The sequence below is a fragment of the Haliotis cracherodii genome, unplaced genomic scaffold (genome assembly GCF_022045235.1).
Source record: "Haliotis cracherodii isolate W230 unplaced genomic scaffold, xgHalCrac1.p SCAF_4, whole genome shotgun sequence".
In the NCBI taxonomy this organism is placed as follows: Eukaryota; Metazoa; Mollusca; class Gastropoda; order Lepetellida; family Haliotidae; genus Haliotis; species Haliotis cracherodii.
In genome coordinates, this window is record NW_027266297.1 from 44,436,069 (window position 1) to 44,457,649 (window position 21,581).

Here is a 21,581-nt window from a genome sequence, read left to right on the forward strand (position 1 = left end):
AATCTCAAAGACCTGACATGTCAAGCATCTACTGACAGACCTTAGTGGAATCTCAAAGACCTGACATGTCAAGCATCTACTGACAGACCTTAGTGGAATCTCAAAGACCTGACATGTCAAACATCTACTGATAGACCTTAATGGAATCTCAAAGACCTGACATGTCAAACATCTACTGATAGACCTTGAGTGAAATCTCAAAGACCTGACATGTCAAGCATCTACTGATAGACCTTGAGTGAAATCTCAAAGACCTGACACACACAAGATCTACAAGACCTGACATGTCAAACACGTACTGACTGACCTTATGTGAAAACCACAGGATCTGACAAATGTAATCAATGAAAGAATTTGGTTAGTCTGTGGGGCCTAACATTTGTAACAACTGAGGACATATTTTGTAAAAAATACAATATAAAACCTGATTCATTATCATCAAACCATTAATATACATTAATGAAATTTAACTTAATAAAAACTTAAAGCTCCCCTTCCACTGACCCAAAATAACATTATTGTTAGTTTACACATAGATATATCAATTACAGCCAGAATAATAATTTAGATGAAAATAAATATTTCTTTTCAATCAAAACTGATGTATATATGGCATACAAAAATAAACTTTGTGTGAAGTTGTTAATGCGAAAAAACTTGTTGTAACCAGTTGTGTTTATTTAAACTGTTAGTCATGTATTCCAGTTGGTTGGACATTGCAATACACTCCACATCTGTGCTTTAGTTTGGTGAACAGATTCAATATCATTTACTATAACATTTATATTATCACTTCAGTTGAATTATTTGCTTGTGTATTTATGCTAAATTAAATCAGAGAAAATATTTAATATCTATGCATCAAAGCTTACCATTCAAACGATAAAAGCATATGCATATAAGCAATGATTATGTTATTCAAACTTGTGCCAAACTGATGAACAATTTATATTTTTAAACATATATTATATTTTTTTGACTGAATAGGTTTATTGAAACAGGAATGCTTGTATTTATACAAATTTAGATATTTCTTTGTTGAAAGTATGCAATATGTTGACACCTAATGAAATGAAAACAGAAAATGCAATATATATGTATAATACATTTCATTTTTTTTATAGGTACTGTTCTATCTTTCCTTAAAAATCATGATAGCAACATTATTAAAATATGGCATTGTTTGTAGTTTCAAAAACTTGAAATATCCAATCCCTATACTGATTATTTGAAAAAGCTGAATACATTAAAAAACTGAAATACTGAATTAATTTTCATGTTTCTATTCAAAAAGCTTATACAATGTACACTAAATTAAAACATGGAGTATAAATGTTAAGTATTGATTTTATACCTAAAAGTAAATCTGTTATGTTCAAACATTTCATCAGCACTGTAATCAATACAACACCAAGGTGATGAATGCACTCAAAGGGGTTACAGCTGTTGCACAAGTTTAACTCAGAAGAAACATGTATGTGTTCCTTCAATCTAATGTGAAAACAATGTCCTCAATCACTCTAAAACTACTTGGGAACTTAGGACTATCAACCAATTTCAATGGGTATATACATTATTTCTTTAATGAACCCTTATGTTAATATGGTTGAATTCAGTAGACTGAGCAACTTCTTCACTACAGTAATAGGCTTGCTGTCCCTGAAATGTTTGACAGATGGCAAGGCCTTTTGAAGAGACTGAATATAATACTTCCAAGACATGATACACTTTGGATAAAATTACTCACATTTAGATGATTATATCACAGAAGGTGATACATTCACATTATTACATATACATGTGTATACAGATTGTGCTTGTGAATTGAAGTTCTATGAAAAAACCTCAACCATCTACATAATGAAAAGAATTACAACATACAAATTTTGAAATACGATTAGTGCTAGCATTTAGCTCACCTGACTCACACTAGAACAGCTGCCCGCCTTCCACAAAACAATCTTAGCACTACGATGGTCGTAAGCCGTGAGCAATGACCTTGTTAGTCCTTAATCCATTAAGCAAGGAGAGCTAAATATGTTTTAGTGTTGAAATAGTTAGCATGCTGAAGACAGTCTTTTCTATGAAGTGAGAAACAAGTAGTTCCTCCATTCATTCCAAAGAGTCAGAGTCTGATTCACGATGTCACTCTGATAAATTAGGCTAATGTTACTGCTAGTGTTGCAACTGCCCCTTATGATCTGTCTAATATGATCATAAAAGTGTTTATATTTTAGGAAACTCATTGTGTTTGATTCAACAATAACAGTTATTGTTTGTTGTTGACCACCATTCTCAGCAATATTCAACCATATGACAATGGCCTGTAAATAATCAAGTTTGGACCAGATAAACCAATGTTACATACAATCAACCAAGTCACCAAGTCACCAAGCCTGACCACACGATCAAGTCTGTCACCACGTACAACAAGCATGGGTTGCTAGAGTCCTTTTCTAACAAGGATACCCAATGAGTGTGTGAATTTATTGTTAACCAGTGTCGAACAGTGTTTGGATCATATTATGACATGTCAACTAAGGGACACAACTCTGCACAGCAAGTTGCAGCACCTTAGTCCACTCGAGCCCACTCATGCCCCTTTTGCCACAGTGGAACATTGGGATTGTGGATCAGAATAGGTCCCCATTTAGGAGCCTATACTTACACACCCCAGAAAATATATTTAAAACATTCACCTCAATCCGGCTGTCACCCTATTCTGCACTCAATCAACCTTTACTCATCTCATTCTCAGCTCCAGATATTAATAGACTGGAGGGTTACCTCATAGCAAAATGTATATTTAATATATAAGTTTATTTCAGGGACCATATGTTTGTCTAATAAGAGCCAAGAAAATGAGGTTCTGTGATTTGCTTATTTCATGTCACTGTGCCCTGATGGCATAGATCAGACTCAATTATTTTCAGTCCGCTATGATATTGCTGGAATACTGATGATTGTCATGTCAAACACTTACTACATTACTCCATGTAATGTATTCTCTGCAAAAGACAGTATTTTAAATCCAAAAATTACATACTTGACACATATGTCATACAATAAAAAGAACATGCACAGTGTCTAAATTGCAGAAAAAAAGGGGTCATGATTTGAAACTTGCCATGTGTTTCTTACAATTCAGCCCCCATGCAAAATGTATAGCTGGAAAACACGCAATCCTATGTCCGACACTTCAAGCCCTCATGGATCATGCCTAAACCATAAATAAAGACAACACAAAGTGAAACGTACAGTCATCAATCTACATGTGTTATATAAACAACTCGGGTGACTGGTAACAGCCGTAGAAGGATAAGGTGAGCTACAACATTGATTCTGGGGAAAGTAATGAACACAGATTTCAAACAAATCATAGTTTCAGGCAAATTGTCCATAAAAAACAACACTATCAGTCATGTGTTGTGCAACAGCTTTAGACACGGCAGTATAAGTTCCTGTTGAAAAGCGGAACCTTTCAATTATTTCATGACATGTTGTCCATCCCTGTATTTGCCACCTTCACCTAACAGCTAAAGCAACACTATGAAAGTAGGTTTCAACACCTGAACAGGTAACATTTTGTGTCATCCATACAATGATAATGTTCCGATAGCACTCAACTCAATCATATGATTCATTTGAAAGTAAATTCAAACTTTTCATTATTGCAAACTGTCTCCATTACACGTAGCAGATCCTGTTTTGATGTGTTGGCAATGCAGCTGTTACCGGCAACGATCATCACCTGTTCGTGGACAACTGGCTCACAGCTCTAGTTCGGAACTTAAATTAATGTAAATGAACACAGACTTGTCAAATCACATATCTGTCATTCCTATTTACAGATCACTTTATATGCTAAATGTAAAAATAACCTAACAGTTCTCATTCTCATTCATAGACATTGAAATTTAAACTGTGGTAATGCATATTTTTTGTTATAAGCTGTATCACAGGCTAAAAACATGAGATGTCATTCAGTTCTATTTCAATTCGGAGGAAAATACAGAGCAAAAAAACTGGAACATAGGATTGAGAGAATCTAATAAACTAGACTGATAACAAAAGTCAGCATTAGATTATGTGCTTTCTATTCTATCTTCTCTTGAAATTTTGTATTAGCTTCGAACTAATTTCATCTCAGATTTGAAATAACATTATTCTATCTCCTTGTCACACAAAATTAAATACAAGTGGCAGAAAATATCTCAAAAGCGATGTAAAGATGATTATAGAAACTTTTTACAATCTAAAACTGTGAAGATGAACAATTTAAACCCTTCTTCAAACTGTTTCATTTTGCAGTTAATTTTCCTTTTTTCAATTTCCCTCTTGAAAATCACTGAAAATTACATTTCAACTCTTCAAAATTGATGACTAAGTCTCGTTCTATCCCACATTAACTTTACAAATATCGGAAATGAAATATTATTCATGAGTCATTATAGCTTCAAGACAAACATTAAAATCATATTCAATTCAATTTAAGAAATTGAAAAACAAAAAACAAACATGGCCTGCAGAAGGAAGCAATTAAACGAATTAGAAACACAGTAAAAACAGGGCTTGTATTATTTCATTACTTTGCAACCACAATTAAAAACGTGCCTCGTGCCACAGGCTGGAAAACTCTCAGCAGATAAAAATCAAATTACAAAGCAGTGTAAAATCAAAGACAGCATTAATTCAACAATAGGGTACGCAATGCCTAAAATGAATTTGACCCCTGGAATCTATATTAAATGGCATTGTCTTTTTGCCTGTAGTCACATGCCCGAACACTGGACAAATATGTCTGCAGCTTATGCTACTGCAATATCTTGGGAACATGGAATATCATCCCTGGCGGCAATCAGCTTGACACAAAGACAGTACACACATACAGGTTTGGTTTGATCCACCGCCTCAGATTGGCTTTCAAGTTCTATCCCTATCAATGTCTCATGACCCTAGCATGTTACATATCATATTTGATCCAAAAGGAGTTTGTGATAGTGAAATTGTGTCATTGCATTGTGTTTAGTTCTGAAAGTCCAAGGTAATTTCGTGATTATTAGCTTCAGGGCACACTCAGGAAAATTATAGAAACTTTCCCTAGGCCAGTCTCTAATTATTTCCAGCTGTTTATCCTTTCAGTGGAGTAGAAAGAGGATTTAATCTCTCATTCCCCTCATTCAGTAGACTGCAGTTTGTTAAATTAACTTTAAATCTTTGGGCCCCTCAAATACATACTCTGCAGTCCTGATTACAGAATGCTCATGAGTGACTGATTACAACATACCATTGTTTTCTGAGACAGTGGTCCTGATAGAGAATCACATACAGAGCTGCACTATGTAGGGGTCACATGACACTCCTGACATACCACCTACTGGTGCCATCGGTACCCTACAGTATAACAGTAATGGTCTGCCTAAAGAAAATGTCCTGGCATCCTAGACAATTTCTTTTTTTCCAATTTTGTCATGGATCATCATAAATAATATGGTAGCAGGTTAAAGATATCATATGACGCACATCTGGTGGAGTGCATATGATATAAGAAGCAATTTTGATGCACATACTTTCAGAAGTGGTAACTAAGGTATCAGTATCATTTGGGCCTTGTGGTTTCTGACAAGATGAAGGAAATATAAAGGCGGGGTGACATGAAATGGGGTTTAATGTCGTGTCCAAGGTTATTGCACTTATGTAGTGATGTGCATGCTCACTGTGTGTGTGTGTGTGTGTGTGTGTGTGTGTGTGTGTGTGTGTGTGTGTGTGTGTGTGTGTGAGAGAGAGAGAGAGAGAGAGAGAGAGAGAGAGAGAGAGAGAGAGAGAGAGAGAGAGAGAGAGAGAGTGTGTGTGTGTGTGTGAGAGAGAGAGAGAGAGAGAGAGAGAGAGAGAGAGAGAGAGAGAGAGAGAGAGAGAGAGAGAGAGAGAGAGAGAGTGTGTGTGTGTGTGTGTGTGTGTGTGTGTGTGTGTGTGTGGGTGTGTGTGTGTGGGTGTGTGTGTGTGAGAGAGAGAGAGAGAGAGAGAGATCAGGACTAGCTCACTTAGATACCATGCCACTGTTTAACATGAATACCCCACTCAGACACATTTACTCCGAGACTACCAGTCCTTGTTTCAGCCCCTTTGCACAGACAAGGTAACAACAAATACTATCTTTGGACATCTTGTGGTATGTGATGGCCTGGTATTGAACCCCACAGATGCTCTACCACTAGAATACAAAAGTGGTCAGGAGAGTTACAATAGGCAGATAATGCGACATACCTAAGTTTATTTGAACCTTATGTTCAGGTGAGCTACAAATGAAAGATTTCTTTATGTTCTTCCCAGTACTGCCCATACATACTATTTTGATACAACATCAATCAGTCTGTCAATTTGTGCATATTTATATGCTTATTTCATAGTTATCATTCTTTATAATTATAAGAATACTACCTCTGTTACATCATTGCCATAAATCCTGTATTTTGGCTGCTACCACACCATACTAAACTTTCAGATTTTCAACTGGGATCCTCTTCGCTGTCAACTATAGAAAATAGTTTTCCCGATGATAGCTCTTTCGCAACTTACAGCTCTTCTGTGCCTGAAGTTGGGAAAACCTCACTTCTTACCAAACATTGGGGAGGTGGGAGGGAGTACTTTTGACGTTGTTTGTTTGTTGAGATGTAATGCTTTGAACCATTTCCAGAGGACTTTAAAATCGTGAAGAGGAATAATCAGTCAATATGTGATACCTTCTTTAGAACAACCGTTACATTGCTGATATCCCTATTTATGATTATCCCTGTACTTGGATATCATAATTTTATATACTTACTTCCAGTCTGTTCTACTGGTTTCAGACGTCACTTCTGGTCTAAATGACATCATTTCCTGATTATGACATCACTTCTAGTTCCTTTGACGTCACTTCTGATCAAAGATATCATTCTCTTCCTTTTGACTTCATTTCTGGTCCATATGACATTATTTATGACATCACTTCTGGTTAAGACATCAGTTCCAGTCTCATTTCTCTTCTGATTGTGACGTCACTTCTGGTCATCCAGTTGATTCAACATGATAAATGGTTTCTCTGAGGATCTATCCTCAGTGGAAGAAAGGTGTACTCACCTTCTGAAGCTGTAGGTGAAATTTCCCCTTCTTTTCTTCCCGTAGAAGGGAGAAAAAACTACTGATTAATAATCACCTGTGCTGTGACAAAAGGACCTAATGAGTAAATCCCCTTGACATCTTGAAATCAATTGCTCCAAGGGGAAAATGAAGTCCATGAGGCAATACTTGTTACTAGAGCTCTGATTTCATGGGCAGAACATGATCTTAAGAAAGAAGGTGAGTCCTGGGCCTGATGATAATTTTAGGCTATGGTGGCCTTATACCATCCTGCTACTGTGGCCTTAGTCGGAATGAGTCTTACAAAATATAAATAATAATGGGGATCAATAGCAGCTGGATAGAACCTGAGAGTTCTTGTGGGGCACAGAAGACAGTCGTGAAGATCCAATATAGGTCCTAGTAATGGTGTACTGTCTGTGACCCAAGGGGCCTATCATAGAATCTTGGTTCTTAGCTACACATTCTGGGATAGAACAAGGTGATGGAAAACAAGTTGGTGGTATGAGTGAGACTCGAGTTATCTAGTGCTTGTAGCTTAGAAACCGTAGCAGCAGTCCCCATGGCTAATAGGAAGACTGCTTTCTTTTATTTTTGGAGTAATGTAGCAGAAGTGAGTGGTTCAAAGGAACCTGTTAGAAGAGCCGATAAAACCACTCACAGGTTCCTTTTCGGGAAGGAACGAATGCATAAGTCTCTTTATGATAGACTGACTGCCGATTAAAAGGCTGTTTTGTTTAGATAACTGAATGAAGAGCAGATAGATATCCCTCGATTGTCCCGTGACGAAACTAGTTATCCTGGCGAAGAGATAGGAGGAAGTCGGCAACCATAGGGATAGTAATGGCAACATTTCCTAATTCAGATCATTGTCGCCACTGGATAAACTCATCCCATCTATTTAGTCACCCCTTTAGAGGCAGTTTCAGAGAATCTGGAGGCCTGCATTCTTTTAGCTTCCAGGCAGGGAGATTTAGGTTGGGAAGATTCTCGTAGACAGGTCTGATCTGGGTTGGCGCAGAAGATCAGTATTAACCGGTATTGGGAGAGGATCTTCCATTAGTAGGGCCAGGAGTCTGGGAAACCAAGGTGCTTTGGGCCAGATTGGGGCAATTGAAATAGATTTTGCCAGGTCGAATAAAAGCGAGGTTTCCATCATCTGAGAACTGGACTTGGTTCCTCCTTGTTTCTGTATATATGCAACTACTGTGGTGTTGTCTGTGGCGATAACAACTGAGGAGTTGGTGAGGAAATCTTTACAACTCTTGAATGCATAGAATATAGCCCTCATCCCCCTGCAGTTGATGTGGAGATCCTTCTCAAGCTCCATCCATGAGTCCTGTATCTGGAGATCTGCCGGATGTGCTCCCCAGTCCGAGTCAGGCGTCTGTAAACGGATGATGTTTCGGTGGGGAAAAGGTGAGAAAGATATCCGTCATGACATGCCAGCTCAGTTCCAGGAGAGATGTTAATCGTCTGAGGAGGGACATCTACCAACTGATCGTACGAGTAGTAAAGTCAGTGCATTGTCGATTATGAGATTTAGGGATGTAAAGCGATCTTCTGGAGAGCAGAGTAAGTCCTTCTGAAGAAGAAATCAGGCTATAATGTAATTCAGATCCTGGACAGGGATGAGCTCTGATTTGGAAGGGTAAATGGGAAATCCCAGACAAGTCATAAGTTGGATCAGAAATGTCCGGTTTGGAGATACTGTATTTTCTTGAGTATAGTGTGCACCCAAGTATAAAGCACACCGCCCTCTAGCGGGTTCAGTATTTTGAATTTCTTTTTTATATATTTAGAACATTAGGCGCAGAAAGAATTTACATCGAACCCCTTCAGCGAATTCCAGTAAACTAATGGGTGATAAGAAACTTGGTCAGTACAAATTTGAAATTTGAGATAGAAAATCACCTGACATGTTGATTTACCGTTTAAATTGTATTTATCGCACATGATCGTGAGAACAACATGTTGACATAGAATCATCAAAATACAACAAATATTACTTTTAACAAGTCAAAGTATGGCATTTATGATATATGTATCCATTCTCAGTCAACAAGAACTGTCTTGTTTTGCCGCCAGAAAATCATCCAGGTATCCGTGTAAGCTGATTAAAATGGAGATGGGCACAGCTGATCACTGAACGGCCATGGAGCAATCGAGATTCTGAAGGGAAGGACCTGGAACTCATAGCAATGCCCATTCATTGCAAACCAGAGGTATTTCTGAGATAAAGGATGTATTGGCACGAGGAGATAGGCATCTTGAGGATCTGTGCTGAAGGCCCAATCTCCCTCACACAAAGGAGATCTTAGCTTCCAGACACACATTCCATCTGTAAATTTGGAGGAGGTATGAGAAAATTCTTGTTCGGGATAGTGAGGTCGATGATCATTCTCAATTATGTGGTATTCTTCTTCGGTACTAGGAATACTTGAGAATAAATGCCCTTTCTGATTCTTTGCCAGAATGGATATACTTCTTCCAGGGTGATTCAAGGAAGGGAGCATATCGTGAATAATCTCTTGGTCTTTCAGATACTTCATGAGCTCTGGCTGCAAGGTTGATAGTAGATTCTTTCTGCTGTGATCTTGTCTAACCTCATCTATGATCTTCCCAAGTTGATTGTCAAACACCACAGGGGACATGATAGGTTGACTCATCAACATCTTCTTGGCCTGTGAAGATACAGCCTTGGATTTGAGATGTGAGCTGTTGGCGTTGTAGCCAAATAAATCGAGAACATGTCCATACTTCCATACTGAGAAGTTCCTGCTGCATTTTGACGATTGCATCTAAAAGCGTGTGGATAAGTCCTACTTGATCTACCCGAATAGGTACGGTGGTGTCCACCAAAACCTCGTCACAATCTGGTAGTAGTGGAGGGATGGCATGACGAACTCCTGCAACAAACCAATTAATAAAGGAGCCGATGTCCATGGAGTATTTTTTGGCAGTGGATAGGTCATTGACACAATAAGCAGGTTGAGATAAGCTTGAGAAAGATTATGGTCCAATTCTAGAGTCTCTGGGAACGGTGACTCATGTGTCGGATACAATTTTTTCTTCAAGTTAGGGAGAGGCAGTCTGTCATCATGTTGAAGTTTTTGAAGATTGTCTAAGGCACATTCAATAATCCCTTGCACATAACTTGGCCATGTGAAGAGTCTGGTGGACGTGGGATGTTACTGGGGTGTGACAGCCTGCATATTATGTCATTAGTGATGGAACAGATTGGTCTGTACCGGGAGCTAAGCTTGGCATGCAATGGAAGAGAGTGTGCAGTAAATCCACAAAAGATAAAGGCATGCCAAATTCCCGCAGTCGAGAAGTTGTAACATTCTGACATTCTTCCTCAACTTCGGGTTCAGATTCAGAAGGGATGTGGGAGGCCGTTATATGCTGGTCATCTAAATGGTTAGAGTCAAGGCAGATAAGCGGATCCACATAATGCCCATGCTGGTCATCGTCTGATGGTGTCCATGACTCTGGCAATATCAGTCCACATCATGCTGTCCCAACTGCTGTCCCAACTGCTGTCCTTAGTGGCTAGTCCCGTTACTGGTTGATAATACAAGTGGTAGGTGAAGGCACCATACAGTGCGTAAAGCGTCTATGTCGTCAACACGGAAGATGGATGGTGGTAAACCTGACTCCTTAACAATGGGCAGTCCATAAGAGAACCATGAGATGGCTTCTCTTCTGGATTAGTCAGATGGTTGGTAGAGCCATGCAGGGACATGAATGGTGTTGCTACCCGTGAGGGTAAGGTTGCTGGCTGTTTGGAGATGGACGGTCAGTTGGTGGCTGACATCATGAGAGAGAGAGAGAGAGATTGTCCTCTGTACAGGTGGATTCTCTGCACTTCCAACACACTAAGTGTGACAAGTCGACTGAGGAGGGGAGGATACCATTGTGGAGAGATCGAAAGATAAAACTTATGCAACAAATACTTAGGAATCAAAGTACATAAAACTACTGATAATTAGTAGGATTAAGGAAGAAACTAACCCTATTTTCTTGAGTATAGTGCAGACTTTTTTTTCTAAAAAAAACACAGCTGTGTAGAAGGGGGTGCACATTATACAAGCAATAATAAGTTTTGATGTTTTCCCCCAACATAAAGACATTACTGTGAGCACTTAACACACATCTTTCAATATTGATTAAATTAATTTGGCGAAATAGTGTGTGAAATGATAGGTAGATCGCACAACTCACCGTTATTTACAGCAACCGCTATTGACACCTTGAAATGAACTTGAGTTGACAGAGAATGGACATATATATCATAAATGCCATACTTTGACTCGTTAAAAGTCATATTTTTTGCATTTTGCCAATTCTATGTCAATATATAGTTCTCGCGATCATAAGCGCAGGCGCCTCGACAGTGACTGGTCAAATTGGTCCATGCTGGGAATAGTGATCAGCTGCACAGAAGTGCTATGCTTATGGTTATTATTATTTTAAATATATTTAGTAAAAGCTGCAACTAAAATAACATGATATTGGAATAAATTATTCCTGATAAAATAATAGTTTCAGATACATTTTTTCCGATCATTGCATCATTGTTTCCAGCTTAGTTTATGAGAAAATACACTTGGTAATCTTAATCTCTGCATGTAAAACAACACCGTACACTTTGAAACGGTAAATCAACATGTCTGGCGATTTTTATCTCATATTTGAAATTTGTATTGATCAAGTTTCTTATCACCCGTTTGTTTACCTGAATTTGCTGAAGGCATAAGATGTAATTTAATTGTTTCTGCACATAATACTCTTTTTTCCAAAATACTGAATCCCCTAGAGTGGGTTTGCATTATGCTTGGGTGCGCACTATACTCAGGAAAATATGGTATACTTAAAAGTATAAGAATGGTGTGACTACAGGTAAGTGCTTGAGAAATACGGAGACGTGTTGACTCCAGCACTCACAGGAAAGAAGGGAGGTTTTCCCATCTTCACGCACAGAAGAGCTGTAAGCTGCTAAAGTGCCATGGCAGGAACAACTATTTTCTATAGTTGACAGTGAAGAGGACCCCAGTTGAAAAATTTGAAAGTTTAGTATGGTGTGATTGCAGCCAAAATACAGGATTTATGTCAATGACGTAATAGAGGTAGAGTATCGAAAGAATTAACATTGTTTTTAGAGGCACTTTTCTATACATCGGGAACAGAAGAAATGAGTAATGGCTATAGTACTCTAAGTAAGATCTTGAGTATTGGGTGTCATACTGATGTGTTCACTCTTCCACATGAAGAATGCTCCCATTTAAATGCCGTTAAGTTTCCTTTGGAAGGACAACAACAACAGCATCTGAAAGGATTGATGATACAAGAAGGTGGAGTGGGGGACAACATAAGTAACAGATCAGGAAATATATACGTGGCTCTCCATTTATTCTGCAAAATATTGATGCTTGGCATTGCGATTTATATTGCAACACTCGACACTACCATATGATGATGTATCGTTGCCCATCTAACATACACACTGAGTGATCAGGGTTTTACACCTCTCTTCTCAAGTTAACAGCTACAATGTACTGCACTAATAGTACATGTGAGGAATCACACACTTCGATCTTAGACGAACAAGAGCTTTTATCACCTATTGGGTAAGCAACAACCATTGTCTGGCACACAAGATGGAAATAAATCTTCATGACAACCTTAACTTCATGTTAACATACCTGCAGCCACTTCATTCGAGGTTTCATCATCAGTCCCTGAAGAAGATATAGCTGCAGGATCGTCACCTGAAACAATAAGCACCATTGTAATGATTCACCTGCTGAACAATCCCATCAACCAATGATCAAGTACATTTCCCTGTCACCATTTTAACTGCTAAGTAAAAATGTCTCACTGATCACAACAATATTAAACCATTTTGATTTTCAATGTTTAACCCAATGCATTGCTAAAAAATGTGCTGAAGTAGACTTGAGAAACATTTTATTTTAATGTATGCCCTGACATGAAAATAAATTTGGAAAACAAGATATTACTTAAAAGTAAGAAACATCCCAATATACACTAAAAACAAAATAACACTTAAGATATAAAATATGGTAACATATGTTGCTATAACTGTAAGTTTTCAGGTATAGTCAATCAGTGGGATTCCCATTTGAGCTTCACTGCTCCAAAAGTGGCTAAATTGTGACTAAAGGCTTATCACAGCACAGAGGCCAACATTTTGAGCATTGTTACCATGGCAGCCACAATGACATTTGATTGTATCAAGATTGTACACCATAAGGTCATCATTGATGATATCTTGATGGGGAAGGTTGCGGTTCTATATTTAAGAGGATCTTTTGCAAGGATCTTACAAAGAATAGATGGGCAGATGACACACCATGGCATAAGGTTGTCTGATGATTTTATCATCTATCTTTGAAAACCCAAATAAATTGAACTTTCAAGAGATCCAAATTCATTCGCTTTAGATGAAGACCTGCATGATGCTGATTCTTCAGTCTGAGACTTCGAAGAGTATTCTGAAGAGCATTTTTTATACACTTTAACATAATTACCTTATCTGAAAGTGGAAAATCAGACATGAAAAAATCCCATTGCTGCTAGTATGTCATATTTTGTCTGAGAGACAATTAGGTCTTCAATGACCTTTTAAGGACCACTGAGGATCTGATTAGAATCATTAGTGAGTGAGTATGGTTTTACATCGCTTTTAGCAATATTTCAGTAATATCACAACAGGAGAATCATTAGTAGATAGGTAGGTAAAAGGATATGCACAGTGTCTTGGAAGGTTAGCTAAGCTTTTCAGTTAACAGTTACAGCTCTCAGCTCACTTAATTGAGCTTGGTCTATTTTGCTATCAACATATTACAAACAATGATATTTCAGGATTTCACTATAGGCCACATACAATTCCACCTGGATAGAGTATGTACAACATGATGTCTGCTTTTGCACAAGTTACTTCATTTTTAAAGAGACATTAGAAATACACATAATTTGAAGAAGAATGAAAACAAAGACATTGAACAATTGTATAAGGTAATGACTGCAAACAGAACAAAGACACAGCCAAGCAACTATGAACACTTTCATTTATTTACACAAAATTGCCAAAGTTTCCATTGTTGGACGGCGAATGCAGATTTTTCAAGTCTGAAATACATGCCGGTGATAAAGCCGTATCTCATTACTCTTTATAACAATGTTCATTTCCGAAATTGACAAGAGATTAGTGCAAATATATTGCACTGTAATCACAGCAGTCATTCAAATTGAAAACAGATAAAGCTGAAGATAAAATCACTTGGACAGTTCAAAATAATCTCCAAAAGACATTTGGGTAACTGCAGTAATGGCTCAAATGATGTCTTTATGCAGTGGAACAGAAAAAAGAAAATGGTATTTATTTATCATGCGATCTGCATGCCAGCATGGAAGTAAGAAGGAGATAATTTGAAAATGATGTGCAATGTATATGAACATCGTTGTAGGCAGTTTCAGACAACAGGACGAGAAATCTGATGATCATAAAGTGCAAAAGAAATTAAGGATGTCTGATGGTTCATATCATTTAACTTTTTCTAAGAGAAGTATTCCTAAATTCTTTACAATATAAGTTAAATGTCTAAATGAAAAAAAAGAAAGGGATTGGAGTGCATTTTATTGCCATGAATGCACTTGTCTACTATCACACACTATTTACACCACTGAGGCATATCAGCAAATCATTCACTATGTTAGCAGTTTCACAAAAAGTAATAATAATTGTATTATTTTATTTTAGATATTTAAACTACATATGATAAAATGTTTATAGGAAAACATGATAATATCAATATGTGAGCATCATATATTATTTGCAAATCTTTACGAAAGTGCACAATTACGCATTTCCTTTAATTTCTAATTAGCAGCGATATTCCATTGATGATGTCATACAGAGCTATGATGTCAGGCAAAAATGTTACAATGCAGTGATGTCATTTCAAAGTACTATTATTTCAGCAGTATTCCCATCATCCCAATAAATGTCTTATTTTAATACCTATAATGCCATATGTTTGACGATTTGACTTTTAGTCTATGATTCTCACTTGGCTTCACCTTCATAACCTCAATAGGTTGACTTACACTATGTTGTTAGATCACTCCCACATCAGGGAATATAGGTCACCAGCAACCTGTTTGCAGGAAGAGGCGACTAAATGAATCAGTTGGTCAGGCTCGGTGGCTTGGTTGATTGTATGTCATCTTATACCAATTGCATGCATCGTTGCTCATGATGTTAATCATGAGTTTGTCTGGTCCAGATTTGATTATTTATAGCTGGAATATTGCTATGTTAAACAATATCAAAACAAAAACTTACACAACATTTGAGTTGCACAATGATTACAAAGTCGTTCCATGAAACATTCTTAAAGAGTGTCAATGATCCAACAGAAGATAAGTCATTCGAGTATTATCTATTAGTGAAGGGAAAATGGAGATCTTCAAACAATTTTGGGTGGCAAATATCCTGCTTTCATTACTTTTCACATGATGCAGATGCAGCTTTTACTAAGACATTTGACCTGGGTTGTCCTCTAGATGATATCCGCCATTATGAGGTGGACATGTGTGTGATCAAATTAATGCCATAACGGGTTTGATTGTTATTGCTAAAGTAGATCACAGAAAAAGTTCTGGCGCCACAGATCTCTCCATGCCCTGATGGGCCAATGGCTATTCAAAGAATCATACAACTTATGTGCCACAAAAAAATATTATCTATATGACATTAGCTGTTAGGTGGGATATGACATCTTTCATAAAACCATGGTCATAGACTAGAAATATCCGCTTCAGGAATAAAAACCAGAAGTACCACAAATAGTTAAAATTGAAACACAAAGATGTTTTGAAAAGGTGACTATTAGATGTTTTTTCTTAATTTTTATTTATTATTATGGGTATCAAATAAATCCATACCAACTGAAGACACTCAGCACAGAGTGGACTAAAGCTTCCAGTTAAACAAGAGAACGCAGTACTTCACTCTTCCAAGCATTTAACACACAATTCAGCATAAAAAAACATCTGTCAATTTTCCAAGTCAGTTAGCAGAATCCTCAAATGTATCATTAAATTTCCCCACACTGACCCAACTCAAAGCAGCATTGAGACAATTCAGAGCAACATTAAGACTTTTCATTGTTGTAAAACTGCAAATAAATCAATAAAATCAATATATGGATTTTTTGGTATGAATTTAATGGAAATGTCAAACAAATAGATTGAAACACCGAACCTTTTGATGAGAATTGAATGTGACTTTGGCATGATTTGTGAGGCTTAAACCAAATTCAATGCCAAATCGGTAGAAAAACTCAGTCCACCGTTCAAAATTCTATCTATTCACCATAATTATTTCCAAGCGAATACTATCTTGACATAGTAGATTCTACACCATCCACTAATCTATCTTCTCCCAATAAAAATCATTAGAGGGAATTCACACTAGCTGTATAATCTTCAATCGGACCCTGAAGGGCCCAGTAAGTGGTCAGCATGAATTAAAATCAATCTAGATATCATGGCCAGCACTCTGGGGGCAGTCACAATCTGCCTCCGATATCATTTACTTTATTTCCTCTCTCTCTCGGGTCACTCTACCTAAATTTTAGCGTGCTAGAACACTGAATCGTGTTTTGATGAAATGGCACAAAATGAAATTAGAGTCTCTGTGGACCTTTCCATTATCCCACAATCCCCCTCCGTGTAAGACCTTTTGTAGGTTCAATCCCTCTTTGCACATATAGAGTTGAGAGTGGCCAATTTTTAACGTCAACACTGTTAAAACAAAGAGCATTTACCATCATAATTCCTATTTTATGGTATTCGATTTCACATTTTGATTGTTTTCTTTCGTGCAAAATTTTTAACGTCAATTGTAGAGGAAAATGGGCCATGTGGAAGAATTGTGGTTTGTGGAGTAACAAGACTGTTTACTTTAAACATATTATGCCTCATTTTCAGTATGTGGCACCATAGAGTCATGTTAGAACCTGGTATGCTATTAACATGAAACTATTCTGAAAGAGTGAGTGAGTGAGTGCTATATTCCAGCAATGTCATGGGAGGAGATGATAGATATGGGCTTCACACATTGTGCCAATGTGGTGAATTGAACCCAGGCTTTAACCACTTGGCTTCCCAACTTCCCCTGTGCTGAACAACCAAAATGTCATGTATGCAGTTTATAGCTTGTTGTTCCTCTTGTGACCATTTGTGCCCAAAAATGCCTGCCCATGTATCTATGAGGGACGATAGCTAAGTTCTGAGCCTCACATAGAAGGACCTGCATAATAGTGAAATCTTATGTTGTGGACTTTACATGATGTCATAGAGGTATACCCACAACCATTTGAGTCAATTGAGCAAATTGATCACTGAGCCAAGTCACTTAAAAAAGCAGGGGTCTGTGATCTTTTGAAAAAGGAGGAAAACTGAGGAACGTGCAGTAATCAAGTACTTTCAGAAAAAAACAGCTTAACACCAAAAGCCATCCATGAAAATATGAGTACCGGTACAACCCTAGGGATGGATGCCCTCTCCTACGCCACAATAAAGAGATCAGCAACAGAGTTAAGCATGGCTGGGACAGCCTTGACGATTACATCGTCCTGGAACGCCTGTCACGTCAGCAACACCAAAAATGATCCAGAGAATCTTCATAGACATTTCCTAACAAAGAGTACATGGACTCTATGTTCTGGAATGCTGAGGGTGTCATAGTGGACTATCTTCCAAGATGACAATGGAGCATATTTTGCTGCACATTTGAGGAAACTACAGGATGAAATAAAGAATAAGAGATATAGGAAGCTGAGAAAGGTGTGCTCTTCCATAAGAACAATGTGCCAGTGCACAAATCAGTCACTGCCATGGCCACAATACATGATTGTGGCTTTGAACACCTTCTTGGCCTTCACCATGTTTTTCTGATATGACTTTGTCACACTTCCATCTGTTCCCAAACATGATGAAAGCTTTAGCCAGAACAAAACTTGACTCAAATGATGACGTCATAGCAACTTCTTGGACAGCATAGAGAATGACTTCTAGGGCACTGTTATAAAATCCATTTAACATAATTGGCAAAAGTGGAAGGGGATTGACTACGTTGAAAGAAAAGATTTAATGGCTTTAGGTAAAGTCTCTCTATGTGTGGCTCAGAATATATCAATCACCCCTTTTATCTCTCTATCCATGTATCTCTCAATGTATATACATGAAGAGATCTTTGAACCTTGTATGATTGAACATGAATCTAAAAAATACTTGATATACACACATAAAATTAAGACAGCATACATATATTTCAAGATATTACATCACCTTTATATTATTCCACAAAGAATTGTGAATGTGACTTGCCTTAAACTCTTTCATGACAAGGATACTGAACGATGCACAAGAAAACCTTATACTGATACTTCACCTCTCATCATACTGTACCAACACACATTTGGTCAGCTATACATGACCAACGATAATTACATGTCACTTCAATATCAAATATTTTTTTAAAAGAAATCAATCATGACTCAGGTCCTACTTGTTCAACATGGTCAACTCAAAATGGTCAGGACAAAATAATGCTGACATATTCCGCATTGATTTTAACAGATGCATTCGAAGCCATTCTGTTTCCCTCATAGTTCAAACACTCTTGCCCTTTCTTTCAAGCAAGTTTTAATGACATACATACATTGAGGTCAGCAGTCTGACCAGTTTGGCTTTAAATCAATACACCATTGGCTGGTTAAACATTTTCAAATTCTTCTTTTCTCCTCTATTCATCTTTGATGCATACATCCTCAGACATCAAACAACGTCTCCCTCTTTTCACCAGACTCCCAGGCTAGAATGGACATCAATGCAATAAAGCAAAAGTTAATTCTTTTTTTCCATGACACACAACTGAAAAAGTCCTTTTAAGACACTGGCACAACTGTAAATCATTTTATACTTACTGTACTGTCTATTATATCATGTTGATAGATGACTTAAATCGGGCCCTGTTTCAAAGTTTCATTAACCTAAAGGCATAAACTGTCATAGATACGACAGTGCTTACCGAAGATTACAACAGTCAGAAACACATTACAGGTTGACAATCCTTAATTAGTAGAGATATCTAATGGTTCCTGGAGGTGTGATATGGTTCTTATCGTAAAACAAGGTCATGATGTATTACCTATCATGATGACATCATCACAATATGATATATATCTATCAAATGGTATAATATCAACATGTAATAATTGAGGCTGATGTTTGTTTGTTGTTTAATGCCACACTCAGCAATATTCCAGCTATATGACGGCAGTCTGTAAATAATCGAGTCTGGACTTGACAATCCAGTGATTGGCACCATGAGCATCGATCAACACAATTGGGATACGATGACATGCATCAACTAAGTCACCGAGTCTGACCTCCGATCCCGTCAATCGCCTTTTTGCTGGTTTAAGTGAGTGGGTGTAGTTTCAATGTCATTTGTATCATTATTCCTGCAATATCACAGTGGGGAACATCAAGCCTGGACATATGGTGCACATTGGGGTAGCCAACCCGTGGTCCCAACCCACCAAGGTGATCTTCGAGTTTGGATGATCGTAACTCTCATACACTGGCTTATTATAGTCATATCACTGATATCAGTTTGTGGAACAGTCCCACATGCACAAAATGATCTCAGCTCTATGACTATCTGTGTTTGAGTCTCAGAGTTATGGAGTTGTTGTTTGTATTGTCATAAGTCCATACCAATTGCAATATATCAGCAACATGATAATCTATCATTGTATCATTATGGCCCTATTAATTAGCACTCATTAACATAATAATTCATATTGTGTTGTTATACAATGACAAACATTGACTTAATTCAATGCATGACCTAAAATACCTGCATTGTCCGTATATGCCTTTGTAGGATCAAACAATTTTGTAATTTTAACTTGTCTTACAATTTTGTTGAAACAGTGCAGAGATTCTGCTGTTATAAGTACCGTATTTTCTTGAGTATAGTGCGCACTTTTTTTCCAAAAAACGCAGCTGTGTAGAAGGGGGTGCGCATTATACACGAATTATGAATTTGGATGTTTTTTCCTCCCATGGAAAGACATTACCGTGAGCACGAAACACCGGAAATACCATGTCAACAAATCCATACTGAAGTACGCAAAATAATTATGTAATTACACTGTCTGTCTATAAAAAGTGTTCTTTGTATTTCTGGACTTATGTTTGTAACTTACTTCATTAATTTTATTCAAAATTCCTTATAATATTGTTTTTATTAATTTCGGCGAAATCATGTGTGAAGCGATCGGAAGATCGCACAACTCACCGTTATTAACAGCAACCACGGTCAGAATACCGCTATTGACGCCTTGAAACGAACTTTAGTTGACAGAGAATGGATACATATATCATAAATGACATACTTTGACTCGTTAAAAGTCATATTTGTTTTTGTTTGACGATTCTATGTCAACATGAAATTCTCGCGCTCACGTGCTCACGTGCGCGTGAGCCTTGACGGTGACTGGTCAGACATGTTCCATGTAAAAATAATACCCGGGAATTGCGATCAGCTGCTTCGCTTAGGGTTATTATTATTTTAAATATGTTTAGTAAAGGCTGCATGTAATTAAGAAAATAATGGAATATATTATTCCTGATAAATAAAATAGTTTCAGATACAATTGTTGCCGATCTTTGCATTAAAAATCCTATAACGTTATATCATTGGGTGTGTCTTGACCGAATCACCGGTCGATTCCAAGAAAACGTGTGTACAGCTGATTGCTGTTTCCGGCTTAGTTTACGAGAAAATACACAAGGTAATCTTAATCCCTAGATATAAAACAATGCCTAGCAGAACAATAAATACTATTTAAACGGTAAATAAACATGTCTGGTGATTTTTTATCTCAAATTTCGAATTTGCACTGACGAAGTTTCTCAGCACCCGTTCGTTTGCCGGACTTCGCTGAAAGGGTACGGTGTAAATTTTTTCTGCGCATAATATTCAAATTTCTTTTTTTCCAAAATATTGAACGCGCTAGAGGGGGGTGCGCATTATACATGGGTGCGCACTATACTCAAGAAAATACGGTAAAGAAAAACAGTTAAGAAATAATGTTCTTTTTGCAACATAGTGGGCAAGTAAAGTCTACAGTTTTCACAAATGTTTAATCATGACCGTAAAGGTACTGAAGCCTTTGTAAACGTAATTTACTTTTGTGTGTGCAAGGGATATATAGGCTCAAACAGAATCGACATCATTGCACAAGATTTATTTTCACCCTCTGACACATGTTTTATGCTTGAAAGGATTTTAAACCTAAACAGAGGATATGTGAAGGACAAGAGGCAGACTCATGAACATAAATCATACTTGC

General features: G+C 37.4%; 1 protein-coding gene across 4 annotated transcripts in view; it reads right to left on the minus strand.

Moving 5' to 3' along the window:
- LOC139480106 (caspase activity and apoptosis inhibitor 1-like) overlaps positions 1-21,581 on the minus strand; it is a 228,642-nt gene that overhangs the window by 68,074 nt on the left and 138,987 nt on the right. For all 4 annotated transcript variants that reach the window (XM_071263132.1, XM_071263129.1, XM_071263130.1 and 1 more), the window contains one exon: positions 12,828-12,893. In XM_071263132.1, the coding sequence (XP_071119233.1) occupies positions 12,828-12,893 (66 nt within the window). The remainder of the gene's footprint in view (positions 1-12,827; positions 12,894-21,581) is intronic.